Genomic DNA, 16215 nt, shown 5'->3' on the forward strand with positions numbered 1-16215 from the left:
GTCCGGTAGCTCTGGATGACGGGATGATGTGGGATATTAGGGATAGTAGTCCGGTGGCTCTGACGGGATGATGTGGGATATTAGGGGTAGTAGTCCGGTAGCTCTGGATGACGGGATGATGTGGGATATTAGGGGTAGTAGTCCGGTAGCTCTGGATGACGGGATGATGTGGGATATTAGGGGTAGTAGTCCGGTGGCTCTGGCTGACTGGATGATGTGGGATATTAGTGGTAGTAGTCCGGTGGCTCTGACGGGATGATGTGGAATATTAGGGGTAGTAGTCCGGTGGCTCTGGCTGATGGAATGATGTGGGATATTAGGGGTAGTAGTCCGGTGGCTCTGACGGGATGATGTGGAATATTAGGGGTAGTAGTCCGGTGGCTCTGACGGGATGATGTGGGATATTAGGGGTAGTAGTCCGGTGGCTCTGGCTGACTGGATGATGTGGGATATTAGGGGTAGTTGTCCGGTGGCTCTGGCTGACGGGATGATGTGGGATATTAGTGGTAGTAGTCCGGTGGCTCTGGCTGACTGGATGATGTGGAATATTAGGGGTAGTAGTCCGGTGGCTCTGGCTGACAGGATGATGTGGGATATTAGGGGTAGTAGTCCGGTGGCTCTGACGGGATGATGTGGAATATTAGGGGTAGTAGTCCGGTGGCTCTGACGGGATGATGTGGGATATTAGGGGTAGTAGTCCGGTGGCTCTGGCTGACTGGATGATGTGGGATATTAGGGGTAGTTGTCCGGTGGCTCTGGCTGACGGGATGATGTGGGATATTAGTGGTAGTAGTCCGGTGGCTCTGACGGGATGATGTGGAATATTAGGGGTAGTAGTCCGGTGGCTCTGGCTGACGGGATGATGTGGGATATTAGGGGTAGTAGTCTGGTGGCTCTGGCTGACGGGATGATGTGGGATATTAGGGGTAGTAGTCTGGTGGCTCTGGCTGACGGGATGATGTGGGATATTAGGGGTAGTAGTCTGGTGGCTCTGGCTGACGGGATGATGTGGGATATTAGGGGTAGTAGTCCGGTGGCTCTGACGGGATGATGTGGGATATTAGGGGTAGTAGTCTGGTGGCTCTGGCTGACGGGATGATGTGGGATATTAGGGGTAGTAGTCCGGTGGCTCTGACGGGATGATGTGGAATATTAGGGGTAGTAGTCCGGTGGCTCTGGCTGATGGAATGATGTGGGATATTAGGGGTAGTAGTCCGGTAGCTCTGGCTGATGGAATGATGTGGGATATTAGGGGTAGTAGTCCGGTAGCTCTGGCTGATGGAATGATGTGGGATATTAGGGGTAGTAGTCCGGTAGCTCTGGCTGACAGGATGATGTGAGATATTATAGTGATTGTGGCTATGTGGAGTGGGCGGGGCTATACACTCAGATTTATATAGATATAATCATTATAATTTGTTCTTGCTAACCGTAGTTAGTTACTATGCCCGGGCAGCGTCGGGCTCTTCAGCTAGTGATAAATAACGTCCTGTGTAATGCTAATTCCCAAAGGCGATCTGGTCTGTTGGGAATAAATCCACCACGTTCAGGAGGATCCTCCGATGAGCTCTTCCTCCAAATGGTTTGCTACCTCATACAATGCCCTCATTTTACATCAGGTTCTATGTCCATGGTGTCTCCGCACAGATCATCGGAGGAAACTGCTGAACCGCGAGTCACAGGGACTGTAACACCACCAGGTCCTCACCACACCCATACACTGAGGCCCCTGATCATGTGACCCCTGACTCCTCCCCTCCTGTGACCTCATCACAGGTCCTGTGCGCACAGAGCAGCCATATATGTGGAGTGCGGCTCTGCGGGTGGAGGTCGGTGCTGGAGGCTCCATTATTCTCTATGTGGATTGCGGCTCTGCGGGTGGAGGTAAGTGGAGATTCCCCATTAGGAGGAGGAGGGGGGCATTAACCCCTTCAGCACGGAGACTCTTTTGGGTTTTTGTTGCCACTTTATAAGGCTACTTTCACACATCAGGTTTTCGGCGTCAGGCGCGATCCAGCGTCGTGCCGGAATGCCGGATCCGGCAAATGTTTCGTAAAACCGGATGTGACGGATCCGGTTTTCTGCCGGATCCGTCTTGTTCTTGACAGACAAAACCGGATCCGTCTCATCCGGTTCATCCGTTTTTCTATCCGTTTTTCGACGGATTACGCCGGATCCGGTTTTTAAAATTGACCCTTGTGGCCTTCCGAACGGGATTGGCTACTGGAAAACTATATATAGCATGTTCCTACAGCCCTTCTTTGACAGGTTGTAGAGGAGAAAGTGCAGGTTGGAGAGAAGAGCAAGTTACTGGCGAAGATGGATGTTGTCATTGGAAATATTTTGAAGAATTTGGCGGATTTTACAGCGGAGGCAAATCGTTTGAGGGTGATTGTTCTGGAGAAGGAGAGAGCGAGACAGCAGCGCATCAGGCATCGTAGACGACGTTTGTGGATCCACCCCATCACAGCCAAGAGAATGACGCGTGGGGTCTATTCTACACTCTGCATGGACCTTCGACGAAACCCGGATAAATTTTTTGGATATGTTCGGATGAAAATGGAGAATTTTGATTACTTGGTGGAGCGCATTGCACACCTCATAAGAAAAGCGGACACCTATTGCCGCTTCTCTGTTTCACCCACAGAGCGTCTGATGGTGACTTTAAGGTAAGCCACATTTATTGTATGTGCTCGCATCAGAGCACACTTTCACTGCAATCTTGTTGGTGGTAGTTTGTATCTCCAAGTGTTATAGCTCAGTTTTGGTATGTAATGCTGTGATTTAAAACTAATTTATTGTTTTTTAATTCCCCACAGATTTCTTGCAACTGGAGAATCCCTTTCGTCACTGCATTTCCAGTACAGACTCGGGATTTCCACCATATCTGGAATTGTGAAGTACACATGCCGTGCACTGTGGGACTCCTTAGCTGAAGAGTTTTTACCAGAGCCAACAACAGAGAGGTGGATTGAAATTGCTGACAAGTTTCAACAGATATGTCAGTTTCCCAACTGCTTGGGCGCTGTGGACGGGAAACATATCCGCATTGTAAAGCCAGCTGGATCGGGATCGGAATATTTCAATTACAAGAAATATTTTTCAATTGTCCTCATGGCCATCGCTGACGCGGAATACAAATTTATTGCGGTTGATATTGGGGCCTATGGCCGCTCCAATGACTCTCAAGTTTTCAAACTGTCTGCCATGGGGCGTAAACTGTATGGAAACACCTTCCAGTTCCCACCACCTAGACCGCTGCCGCAAACATCTGGTCCACCTATGCCATTTGTCTGTGTAGGGGATGAAGCCTTCCAGCTGTCAGAACACCTTTTGTAACTGTACGCTAGCAGAGGATTGACAAGACCAAAACGCATTTTTAATTACCGCCTCACAAGAGCAAGAAGAATGGTTGAATGTACCTTTGGTATTCTGACAGCCAAATGGCGGGTCCTATTGACTGCGATCAACCTCAAGACAGAAACTGTGGACGAGGTGATCAAAGCTTGCGTGGTACTCCACAATTTTGTTATCTGCAAGGAACCCATTTCCATTGAGGACACCTCTGAAGAAACCACCTTGCAAGATTACCATGACATTACCACTAGAAGTTCTGTGACGGTTTCAGTAATGAGGGACAATTTTGCACTATACTTTATGTCACCTCAAGGCAGAGTACACTGGCAGGATGACAGAGTGTGAAAGATTTGTGCCCTAACCAAACTTGTGTACCTTCTGGACCAACAGTATATACCTTTGCCAACCAAAGATGGCTATCTTGTCATGGTCTTACTATTTTTACCTTTAGGCCACAGGTGTGTACCTGGTTGTGTTTTATGCAAAGTATTTCACCTTTTAACAAAAGTTGTGTACATTGTTAGGAAATCACCAACAATAAACACAACTTTTTAGGTGAAATACTTTGCTTCAAACACAACCAGGAACACAACTGTGGCAAAAAGCTAAAATTTACCCACAGTTATATACCTGGTTTTGAATACCTTTTTACCTTTGAAATACCCTGTATTTAACCTTTTTTTTAAACATAGTTCGCCGCAGAAAGAAATGACAGACAACCATTGTGAAACGATAATTTAACTTTTATTTAAAAATTTTTTTTTTTTTGTAAAATGTTTTTAAAGTGCAAAAAACTTTTTTAATAAAGGTTTTAAACCCAATGGGCATTTTTATTAAAAAACACACATTACAAATCTGTGTAGTGAGGGGTGGAAATACTGCTGGAGGGGCTGCGGGACACTTCGACACTGGGTGTGTGGCGAGAGGACTGGGATCGTGGTGGGGAAGGAACAGTTAGAGGTGAAGGTGTGGAAAAAGCTACAGAATGGGTGGACATGTGGGAGGCAGAAGAGGTGGTGGGCGGTGGAGTGGAGGGTTGGGCAGGGACTGTAGGAGCAGATGATGTTGATGGAAAGTTGTATGGGGAAGGAGTTTGGTACGGGGAAGGAGTTTGGTACGGGGCAGGTTGCTGGAAGTGGGGAGATGTCTGGTACTGGGGAGGTTGCTGGTATGTAATAGGAGGGGGAGGATGGAAAGTGGCTGGAGGGGGTGCAGATGTAATAGGAGGGGGAGGATGGAAAGTGGCTGGAGGGGGTGCAGATGTAATAGGAGGGGGAGGATGGAAAGTGGGTGGAGGGGGTGCAGGTGGAGGAACTACAGTGGTGGGAGGTGGAGGTTGGGAGGTAACCTGCTGTAGAGCACCGTGGCACGAATGCATTACATGCATCTGCTGGGTTGGAGATAGTGTTGCCATGCGCTCCACAACAGACCTGAAAAAGGTGTGGTTTGGCGAAGATCTTGCTTCTGAATGCATGGTTTGCAGAAGTGTCTTCACCTCCAGAATGCTGGAGTTGATCTGCTGAAAGCCTGCAGAGATTTGCTCTGACAAGACTTTTAGACAGTTCTGGAAAGATGCATTCAGATGCAAGAACTCTTGCGCATAACTCTTTTCCTGACCCCTCTGCCGCTGTCGCCCAGTACCCGCAGGTGTACTAGAGGTGGCAGGGGCAGAAGGGTGGGGTAAAGGGAAAGCGATCTCACCAGCAGCTTCATGTAATGTAGGCGGCCACGATGCTCCTGTGCTGGTGGATGGGACAGATGGGTCGAATGTGTGAGAAGGCTGGGAAGGTGCAGACGTACCGGGGCGGTCGAAGTGTCCCTCGGTGCCGGTCTCCTCAGGGATCGCCTCAGAAGGGTCCAATCGTGCAGGCTCCCGAGTGCTGCTCACCGTGCTGTGGAATAAAGAGAAAAAAAAACAATTAAAATAGTGACATGGTATGGCCCTGGCTGAAAAAAAAAAAGTTACATCTAAACATTTTTTTGTCACATGTGGTGTGTAATATTTACCTTCTGGTGAGCATTGTCTCCCGGAGGAACGACAGGGCTTGTGCGTACTTGTACTTGCTCCTGCGTCCTCCAGATCCACTCGGGGCCCGCATCTCTTTATTGAACTCCTTCTTGAAACGATCCCTCACAGACCGCCACCGATTCACAATTCTGTTCCCTGAAACGAGAAAGGAGTGGTTAGTATACAACATCAGTGTTTCCCAAACTCCAGTCCTCATGGTCCCCAGGGGTCATGTTTTCAGGATTTCCATAGTAAATAGAAATTCTGAACACATGATCCGTGGGGACCACGAGGACTGGAGTTCGGGAAACACTGGTTTACATCAAGCAACCGGTACTGTATATACTTACGCTCTTTAATCTGGGCCCGAACATCGAGGTCCTCCCAGCGGCCCACAAGGAGTGAACAGATTTCCTCCCAGAGTCGTCGGGTAACGATAAGGTCAGCGTGGCGGCGGTCAGCCATATTCCAGAGCGGCTCCCTTTCTCTGACGAGATCGATGAGGTGGTCCACATCAATCCCTCCATCCTCAACGTCAGAGTCGGGAGCACGCTGTGAAGGCTGTTAAAGAAAAAGACAAAAATAACATAATTAGCCTCCACAAAAGAAATGAAATAAAAAGTGCAAAAAAACAAAGCAAAAATATTTATACTTACACGCTGGTGACCGCCGCGTTGCTGTCGCCGACGACCCTGGGAGGCACTGCGAGGACCTCTTGGCCGAGCACCAGATTGGGAAGACTAGAGAAGAAAACAAAAAATGTTATGTCTTTGGATGTAGGCATTTGTTTGCTGTGTGTGGTCTGCAGAACATTGTTTTCTATGTGTTGTGTGTAGTGTGATGTTGTGTTTCTGCGTTTGATGCAAAAAACTTACCAATTGTGAGCCCACTCCAGGTGTCTGTCCACCCCTTCCTTCTTCTTCTGGGAGCTCCTCTTCATCTTGTGATTCCTGTTTTGAAATAAAAGGCAATGAATAGACATATATTACAGAGATGATGGATTTTGGAAATAAAAACTTACCGTCATGGATGAAAGGAAGCAAGAAAGCTGCAGAGAACCGATCTAATCAAGTCGGTGGCTTTAAAAGTCACTTTAACGGAACCTCATGTAGGGAGGACGTGGAGTGAGAGAGCTCCTGCCCGGATCCGACAATAAATCCTGATTACCGGCACTGCTGACGAGTCCCACTGACCTGGAGGGCTGCAATATCTCCCTGGGCGTTTAGACAGCGGAGGATCCTTGGGCCATGTCGAACCGCAGCAGTAAAAAAGATAAGGAGACGCCGGGGCGCGCCTCTGCTACATCCAGGATGGCACCAGCAAACAACAAGTCGGCTGGTAGTGGAGCGATGGGAGCTGCTGGCAGGCTGGAACGATATGCAAGGGTGCCTCCTGCTGCTGCTCGATCGCCCAGTGCACAGACTGAGGCAGACGCTGGATGCAGCGTGGAGCTGGACGATCATCTCTCCAGGGAGGGAACAGTGAGTAAACTGGGCCCCCCTTCAGCCCAACACGTGCAGACACAGGGGCCTGTGCTGGAGGAGGAAGGAGTGGGGGATGGGGAGCAGCCGGAGTCTGTGACTGCTGAGCCCACACTGGGAGAAATCCTCGCAGCAATTAACTCCTGCAATACCACACTGGCCACTCTAAGTAATCAAATGGAGATTGTCACCAAGGACATGGCCTGTATTAAACAAGAGCTGCGAGGGGTGACTGCCAGGGTGGGGGAACTGGAGGAGCGTGTTGGTGCGACGGAGGATAAATTGCCACCAATAACACGGGAGCTGGGAAAAGCCACGCAAAATATTACAATACTGCTGAACAAGGTGGATGATTTAGAGAACCGCTCCCGTAGAAGTAATCTGCGACTGGTGGGGGTTCCGGAGAGGACGGAGGGGACTGACTCACTTGGCTTTTTTGAAAAATGGCTAATGGACACCTTTGGTAAAGATGTTTTGTCCCCATTCTTTACTATTGAGAGAGCACACAGGGTCCCTACGCGTGCCCCCCCGCCGGGAGCACCCCCGCGTCCCATCTTGCTTAAGCTCCTACACTTTAAAGATAGAGATGCTATCCTGCGCAGATCCAGAGACATTAAGGAACTTGCTATTAATGGGAGGAAAGTCTCCATTTTCCCTGATTTTTCCCTGGAGGTGCAGCGTAAAAGGGCGCAATTTATTGAGATTAAAAAACGCCTACGTGACTTACAGGTGACATATTCCATGATGTACCCTGCTAGACTGCGGATTGATGTGAATGGAGAAACGCACTTTTTTGATATGGCGGGAATGGCGCTGTCCTGGCTGGATATTAATGAGAGGTCCATGAGGAGGAAGAATACTTGAAGTTCTCCCTTTTTTCGCCACCAGGTGTTGTTACTCCTTTTTGTCTAGGACGCTATGCTGGTATAATTACTACTGTTCATTCCATTTCGGATTCAGGGCGGGAGCTGACCGGATTGCTGTGGACACTCGTTACAGTGACAAGCTGTGGACCCTTCTCCCTGCGTTGACTCTGGGTGAGTTTTCTAGCCCTGATTCTCTCTATTTGAGAGAAATGTGCAAGTTACACTTGTGTTTGGGGGTAGGGGCGCTGTGCACTGGTGTGCAGTGCTCCCTCTCCCTCCTTTGTTTTTTTCGTTTGTTGTTGTATTCCCTAATTGTTCTGTGGGATGTGATGTGCGTCAGCCGTGTCGCCCAATTCATTGTACTGAGGGATGGTGGAGATTGCCTCTCTCCCTCGGGAGTGGAGTATGTTCCGATTTCTCATTTTTTAGTCTGCTCTTATGGCGATATCACTTAATATTGTAGCGTGGAATGTTAGGGGGCTCGGGGATGCAAATAAGAGATGTGCTATATTTACTAATATGCAGAAATTTCTCCCGGCTATCCTGTGTATGTCTGAGACCCACATGGTGAAAGATAATATTCATTGGCTAAGAAAGGGATGGGTTTCACATGAATATCATTCCACGTACTCGACCCATGCGCGGGGTGTCAGTGTGCTGGTGCACAGGTCCATCCCCTTCTCATGTACTAAATCAGTGGTTGACCCTGGGGGCAGATTTGTATGTTTGCTTTGCACGTTATACGGTATACAATTTATTTTGGTTGCCATATACATCCCCCCGCCCTATTCAGTCGAACCAGTAAAAAGAATCTTGTCTATTTTGGGTTCCTTTCCCCCTGCGCCGACTCTTCTAATAGGAGATTTTAATACATATTTGCATCCCTATTTGGATAAGTTGCATTCGGGAAACATATCAGAGGATGCAGCCTCAACCTCATTTGCTAGAACGTTAGTGGAGCTGGGTATGGTAGATCTTTGGCGTGTCCGAAACCCCACAGCCAGACAGTTTTCCTGCTACTCTAGCTCCCACCACGCTATGTCACGGATAGACCTGGCCATTGGGAATACACTCATGACCCCATATGTACGAGGGGTGGCCTACCTGCCTAGAAGTGTATCTGATCACTCGCCGCTACATGTCACACTTTCATGGGGACACCCCCTCACCCTATCTAGACCTATCTGGAAGCTTAATCCCTTCTGGATCCAGCTTATAGGGGGATCTTTGCATGATGCCATTCTAGAATATTTTCAACTTAATGAGTACTCTGCTTCATCACACATAGTCTGGGATTCCATGAAAGCCTATGTCAGGGGCTTATATATTAGAGAAATATGCACACGGAAAAGCCAAAATAGACGCTACACCCAGAGTCTGATCCAGGAGGTGTCTGTTGCGGAGGCTGCGGTGATACTCAACCCGACAGAGGAAACTAAAAAAGCTTTGGAGAAGGCACAGGGGTCGCTCAGGGAAAACCTCATGTCGGCGGCAGCAAATAAACGTTATTTCCTCAAACAAAAATATTTTATAGAGGGGGAGGGAGTAGGACATTTATTGGCCACGGTCATTAGAGCACAGGACGGATCTTCATATATCAATAGGCTAAAAACGGACTCGGGTGGTCCTGTGACAGACAGTGCGGACATAGTGAGTGAGATAAGGAGGTATTATATGCGACTATACACATCAGATTGCAGTCTCACGGAGACTGAGATTGAGCAGTACCTGGATGCGCTCTCTCTCCCTGCATTGGCTGATAGCGATAGGGATTCATTGGATCGGGACATCCTGTTGGAGGAGGCGCTTGGTCAGATGCAAAATGAAAAGGCTCCAGGAATGGATGGCCTGCCTGGCGAGTTTTACAAAACCTATGCACCCTTACTGCTACCTAAGCTACTTAAGGTATTTGAAGAGGCTGAAAGGCAGAGGGTCCTCCCGCCATCTATGAGGGAAGCTTTGATAGTTTTAATATTAAAGCCCGGAAAGGATCCAGAGGTTCCGGATTCATATCGCCCGATTTCCCTATTATCAACAGATGTTAAATTATTGGCCAAGGTACTCGCCAATAGGATGTCCCGAGTTATCTCATCTGTTATACAGAAGGATCAGACGGGATTTATCCCAGGCAGAGCCACATCTATGAACCTTAGGAAACTATACTTGGGGATTCAACATAGTTCTGGGGAGTTGGGGGGAAGAGCAATTTTGTCCTTAGACGCCGCTAAGGCGTTCGATAGTTTGGAGTGGGGTTTTTTGTGGGCGGTACTTCGGAAAATGGGCTTTGGACACAGATTTATAAATTGGGTGAGGCTGTTGTATGGCTCGCCGGTGGCGAAGGTTGGGGCTAATGGCAGGGTCTCTGAGTCTTTTCCTCTTGGGAGAGGTACTAGACAGGGGTGCCCGCTCTCGCCCTTGCTATTTGCTACTGCGGTGGAGCCATTGGCAGTTGCAATTCGGAAGTCCAGAGAAATAATGGGATTCAGATGTGGAACTGTGGAGTTGAGGATATCATTGTACGCGGATGATTTACTTCTATATTTAGATAAGGTACATTCCTCGATTTTGCCGGCAATGGAGGTCATTCGAGAATTTGGGCTGAGGTCTGGTCTTCGGATTAATTGGTCCAAATCAGCTTTAATGCCGATAGACCCTCTCCCGGCGGATTTCTCAGATTTGCAGATACCGGTCCCTGTAGTTCAGAGGTTTAGGTATCTGGGTATAATTGTTAGTCCTGCCCCGAAGGATTTTCGGGCTCTGAATCTGGAGCCCCTGTTGCAGCGATTTAGAGCAAAAGTACATACTTGGTGTCGCCTGCCGTTGTCGAATATTGGTAGATCTAACTTAATCAAAATGGTAATGATGCCACAATTATTATATTTGATACATAATTCTCCGGTGTGGATCTGTAGGGACTTTTTTGCAAAAATAAATACATTATTCCGGGAATTAATTTGGAAGAAAAAACAGGCTAGGATTCGCTTGGAGATACTGCAGCGAGGGAAGGAGGAGGGAGGATTGGCGGTGCCAAACCCATTCATATACTTTATAGCCTCCCAGATGCAACATCTTAAGGGTTGGGGTAGAGACGGGGCGTGTGACAATGGTGGTGATATTGTGAGGGAAGGATCGGTATGGAAATATCCAGGGTGCCGGTTGGAGGTGGGAAGACGGCAGATAAATGGGGCACGATACCCCACGTTGGCTATGATTTTCAAGGTGTGGGATAGGGGTAAGTCTCTTTTGAAGATAAATGGGCCTACGGAATTGTGGCCATTGTGGCGAAATCCGGATTTGCAAGAGATCAAAAAGCTGGTGGGGTTCGGAAGATGGGAAGATAAAGGGATTTATCTGGTGTCACAAATTTTGCAAAATAATACTCTTAAGAGTTTTGAACAATTGAGAACAGAATTTCACCTCCCGCACGTCTTCTTTTATCAGTACTTACAGCTAAGACATGCATTGGAAAAACAGAGAAGGACAAATCCGGTGATAGTGACACATAATCAAACACTACATATGCTACTTACATCTGAGTCTTCTAGGGGACTTATCTCTGAATTATATAAAAGATTATTGCCTGCCCATCTGGAGACATATCCACTGACTGCTGCTAAGAATAAGTGGGAACGGGACGTTGGCCCCCTGACGGAGGACCAGTGGTCCGATATTCTAGAACAGGTCCCTAAAATGGCGGTTTCTGAGTGCCAGCGGCTTTCGCAAATATATCTCATTCACAGGGTATATAAAACACCCAGCTTATTATTTAAAATGGGACTTAGGCCCAATACACAATGTGTTAGGTGTGGGCAGGATGATGCCCACTTGATGCATGTTATGTGGGAGTGCGGGCACATTGGGGATTTCTGGAGGCAGACCCTGGGACTCATAGCCCAAGTATACCATATCACAATACGACCGTCACCTCGTCTATGTTTGTTGAATTTGTGGGAGGAGGGGGTTGACCCGGACTCTGCAGTGGCCCTGGGAATAGCACGCATCCTGTATCAGGCAAGAAAGATACTTGCATATCATTGGTTGGATCCTATGCCACCAACATTGTCAGAGCTTAAAAATAAACTAAATAATGTCATCAGATTGGAAAGGGGGGCTTATTTAAAAAGAAATGCATTAAGAAAGTTTTACAAAATTTGGCAGCCATGGATGGAGTCACCGGGTCTCCCCTCGGGCGCACTGGTACGGGATGCGATGTTGGACCAGTTGCTGTTGTGCTTGCGATGAGGGGATGCTTGGGGGGTGAAAATAAAGTCTAGTGCCCTTTGTGGCGAAGTAGATTTTGAGTGGCGCGGTGGGAGGGAGCTGGGGTGGATTGGACCTGATATCCGTGGGGGGCGGGGGGGGCGAAATATGATGCGGAGTGGCGCGGCTGGCGGGGATGGTTTTCCCGCTGAAATGAGGCACTGATGTATAATTTTGATTTTTGTTTATTTGTGGAGCCATGTTGTTTATAGGCTCAATTTTATGCAAATATCTGTGTTTTGAGATTTCTTCTTTTTATTTATTCTTACACAGGAAGAGTTTTACCCTTTAAATAATATTTGCTCTCAATGTAAATTTTACTAGCTATATAAGATGTCATATTCTTTCTGTATTGATTCCTGAATGTTTAATAAAAAAGATCTGATTAAAAAAAAACTTACCGTCAAACGCTGACGATGCGAGGGAGGGCTCCCAGAAGAAGATGTGCTGTCCTGTTGATGGCCAGACTCCATGGCTGTGGGTATTGCTGCTGCTGTTGCTGCTGCCAGTGATGCCATTTCTGCTGCTGCTGCTGCTGCATCTCTTTGGCGGCTGTTGAATAAAGAGAAACAAAGGGCCAATGAATATCTTGATATTCCATGGCCCTAGTTTGGAGGAATGGGGGATTTGATAATTACCGTCTCTCATCTGCTGCTGGACTCCCCTCCTCAGCATGTTCCATTTGCTGCTCCATTTGGGGTGGTGGTGGTGCTGATGGTGCTGCAGTGGTCTCCTGCCTTCTCCTGCTGCGCTTGTTTGCTTTCTTGGGTGGCATGTTGGGTGTGGCTGTGGGTCCCACTGTCTTGCTTTTGTATATGTCTTGTGGGCAGAGCTACTGAGCATGCTCAGACCAAAAAAAACGGATCCGGCCACTGGATCCGGCTTTCGCCGGATCAGGCGCATTGCGGCGCTCATAGGCTTTCATTGTGTGAAAAAGCCAGACGCGCCGGATCCGGCGTGTCCGGCTTTTTCGCCGGAGACAAAAAACGTTACAGTAGCCGTTTTTTCCAGACGCCGGATCGCGACACATTGCCGGATCCGGCGAAAACCGGATGAAACGCATGGCCATCCGGCGCGATCCGGCGCAAATGCAAGTCAATGGGGTGGAAACCGGATCCGGCATTGCATTTCGCCGGATCCGGTTTCTGTCAAAAGCGCCGGATCGCGCCTGACGGCGAAAACCTGATGTGTGAAAGAGGCCTTAGAATCATTGTGTTTTTGTTCTGTTTCCTGTAATAGACACATACGACCCAACTATGGAAGACAGGAAGGGAGGAAACAGATTGTTCTCATATTAAAGGGCCCGTTTCTTGGCCCCACACAGTGTAATGACCCATTATGCCCCTTATGCAGTATATATGATGCCCCCACACAGTGTAATGCCCCCATTATGCCCCTTATGCAGTATATATGATGCCCCCACACTGTGTAATGCCCCATTATGCCCCTTGTACAGTATATATGATGCCCCCACACAGTGTAATGCCTCCATTATGCCCCTTATGCAGTATATATGATGCCCCCACACAGTGTAATGCCCCATTATGCCCCTTATGCAGTATATATGATGCCCCCACACAGTGTAATACCCCCATTATGCCCCTTATGCAGTGTATATATGATGCCCCCACACAGTGTAATGCCCCCATTATGCCCCTTCTGCAGTATATATGATGCCCCACACAGTGTAATTCCCCCATTATGCCCCTTATGCAGTATATATGATGCCCGCACACAGTGTAATGCCCCCATTATGCCCCTTATGCAGTATATATGATGCCCCCACACAGTGTAATGCCCCCATTATGCCCCTTATGCAGTATATATGATGCCCCCACACAGTGTAATGCCCCATTATGCCCCTTATGCAGTATATATGATGCCCGCACACAGTGTAATGCCCCCATTATGCCCCTTATGCAGTATATATGATGCCCCCCACACAGTGTAATGCCTCCATTATGTCCCTATGCAGTATATATGATGCCCCCCACACAGTGTAATGCCCCCATTATGCCCCTTATGCAGTATATATGATGCCCCCACACAGTGTAATGCCCCCATTATGCCCCTTATGCAGTATATATGATGCCCCCACACAGTGTAATGCCCCCATTATGTCCCTTATGCAGTATATATACGATGCTCCCACACAGTATAATGCCCCCATTATGCCCCTTATGCAGTATATATGATGCCCCCACACAGTGTAATGCCTCCATTATGCCCCTTATGCAGTATATATGATGCCCCCACACAGTGTAATGCCCCCATTATGCCCCTTATGCAGTATATATGATGCCCCCCACACAGTGTAATGCCCCCATTATGCCCCTTATGCAGTATATATGATGCCCCCACACAGTGTAATGCCCCCATTATGCCCCTTGTGCAGTATATATGATGCCCCCACACAGTGTAATGCCCCCATTATGTCCCTTATGCAGTATATATGATGCCCCCACACAGTGTAATGCCCCCATTATCCCCCTTATGCAGTATATATGATGCCCCCACACAGTGTAATGCCTCCATTATGCCCCTTATGCAGTATATATGATGCCCCCACACAGTGTAATGCCCCCATTATGCCCCTTATGCAGTATATATGATGCCCCCACACAGTGTAATGCCCCCATTATGTCCCTTATGCAGTATATATGATGCCCCCACACAGTGTAATGCCCCATTATGCCCCTTATGCAGTATATATGATGCCCCCACACAGTGTAATGCCCCCATTATGCCCCTTATGCAGTATATATGATGCCCCCACACAGTGTAATGCCCCCATTATGCCCCTTATGCAGTATATATGATGCCCCCACACAGTGTAATGCCTCCATTATCCCCCTTATGCAGTATATATGATGCCCCCACACAGTGTAATGCCTCCATTATGTCGCCTTATGCAGTATATATGATGCCCCCACACAGTGTAATGCCTCCATTATGCCCCTTATGCAGTATATATGATGCCCTCCACACAGTATAAAGTTTCCACAGTACTGGCATCTCTCAAACTAAAGATATTTCCACAGTATCGCTATACCCCTACACACAGTATAATCTTCTCACAATAGTAGGTTCCCATACACACAGTATAATGTTCCCAGGTGCTGCCTTCCCCACTTTCCAATGTTCCCACAGTACTGCCCCCTACATGCACAATATGGTACCATCCATCCCACCGACAACCTCACAGCTAATTAACAAATAAATAGCCTCATTCTTGGTGCATATACTAATGAACCCAGGACCTATGAGATATTTACCATATGATAGTTGGGTAGGCAGAGCGAATCATCCATAACGGTAGCCCACTCGGTCGCTATGATGCCCATGAATTAGAATCATAGAATCGTAGAGTTGGAAGGGACCTCCTGGGCCATCTGGTTCAACCCCTTGCTCAAAGCAGGATTCGCTTAATCATCCCCGACAGATCTGTCCAGCCTCTGTTTGAAGACTTCTATTGAAGGAGAACTCACCACCTCTCGTGGCAGCCTGTTCCACTCATTGATCACTCTAACTGTCAAAAAGTTTTTTCTAATATCTACTCTGTGTCTCCTCCCATTCAGTTTCATCCCATTGCTTCTAGTCTTTCCTTGTGCAAATGAGAATAAAGATGATCCTTCTACAATGTGACAGCCCTTGAGATATTTGTAGACAACTATTAAGTCTCCTCTCAGTCTTCTCTTTTGCAAACTAAACATTCCCAAATCCTGCAACCTTTCCTCATAAGACAGGGTTTGCAGACCGGTCACCATTCTGGTCGCTCTTTTCTGAACTTGCACCAGTTTGTTGATGTCTTTTTTAAAATGTGGTGCCCAAAACTGGACACAATATTCCAGATGAGGTCTGACCAAAGAGGAGTAGAGGGCAATAATGACTTCACGTGACCTAGACTGTATGCTTCTGTTAATACATCCTAGAATTGCATTTGCCTTTTTTGCTGCTGCATCACACTGTTGACTCATATTCAGTCTGTGATCTATTAGTATACCCAAGTCTTTTTCACATGTGCTGTCACTTAGCCCTATTCCTCCCATTCTGTATATGCTTTTTTCATTTTTATTGCCCAGATGTAGTACTTTGCATTTCTCCCTGTTAAAAACCATTCTGTTAGTTGCTGCCCACTGCTCCAGTTTATTTATATCTTTTTGAATCCTCTCTCTCTCTTCTCTAGTATTAGCTATCCCTCCTAGCTTTGTGTCATCAGCAAATTTAATCAGTTTACCCTCAA

General features: G+C 47.5%; 1 protein-coding gene across 2 annotated transcripts in view; it reads left to right on the forward strand.

Annotated features, from left to right (window-relative positions):
- The first annotated feature begins 1772 nt into the window (after positions 1–1772).
- Positions 1773–16215, forward strand: part of LOC141059283 (uncharacterized) — a 51162-nt gene continuing 36719 nt past the window's right edge. For both annotated transcript variants that reach the window (XM_073555596.1, XM_073555597.1), the window contains exon 1: positions 1773–1884. In XM_073555596.1, coding sequence (XP_073411697.1) covers positions 1858–1884 — 27 coding nt within the window. In that variant the 5' untranslated portion in view covers positions 1773–1857. The remainder of the gene's footprint in view (positions 1885–16215) is intronic.

The sequence above is a fragment of the Dendrobates tinctorius genome, unplaced genomic scaffold, assembly GCF_039654945.1.
Source record: "Dendrobates tinctorius isolate UK_male_01 unplaced genomic scaffold, ASM3965494v1 ptg000226l, whole genome shotgun sequence".
NCBI lineage: Eukaryota > Metazoa > Chordata > Amphibia > Anura > Dendrobatidae > Dendrobates > Dendrobates tinctorius.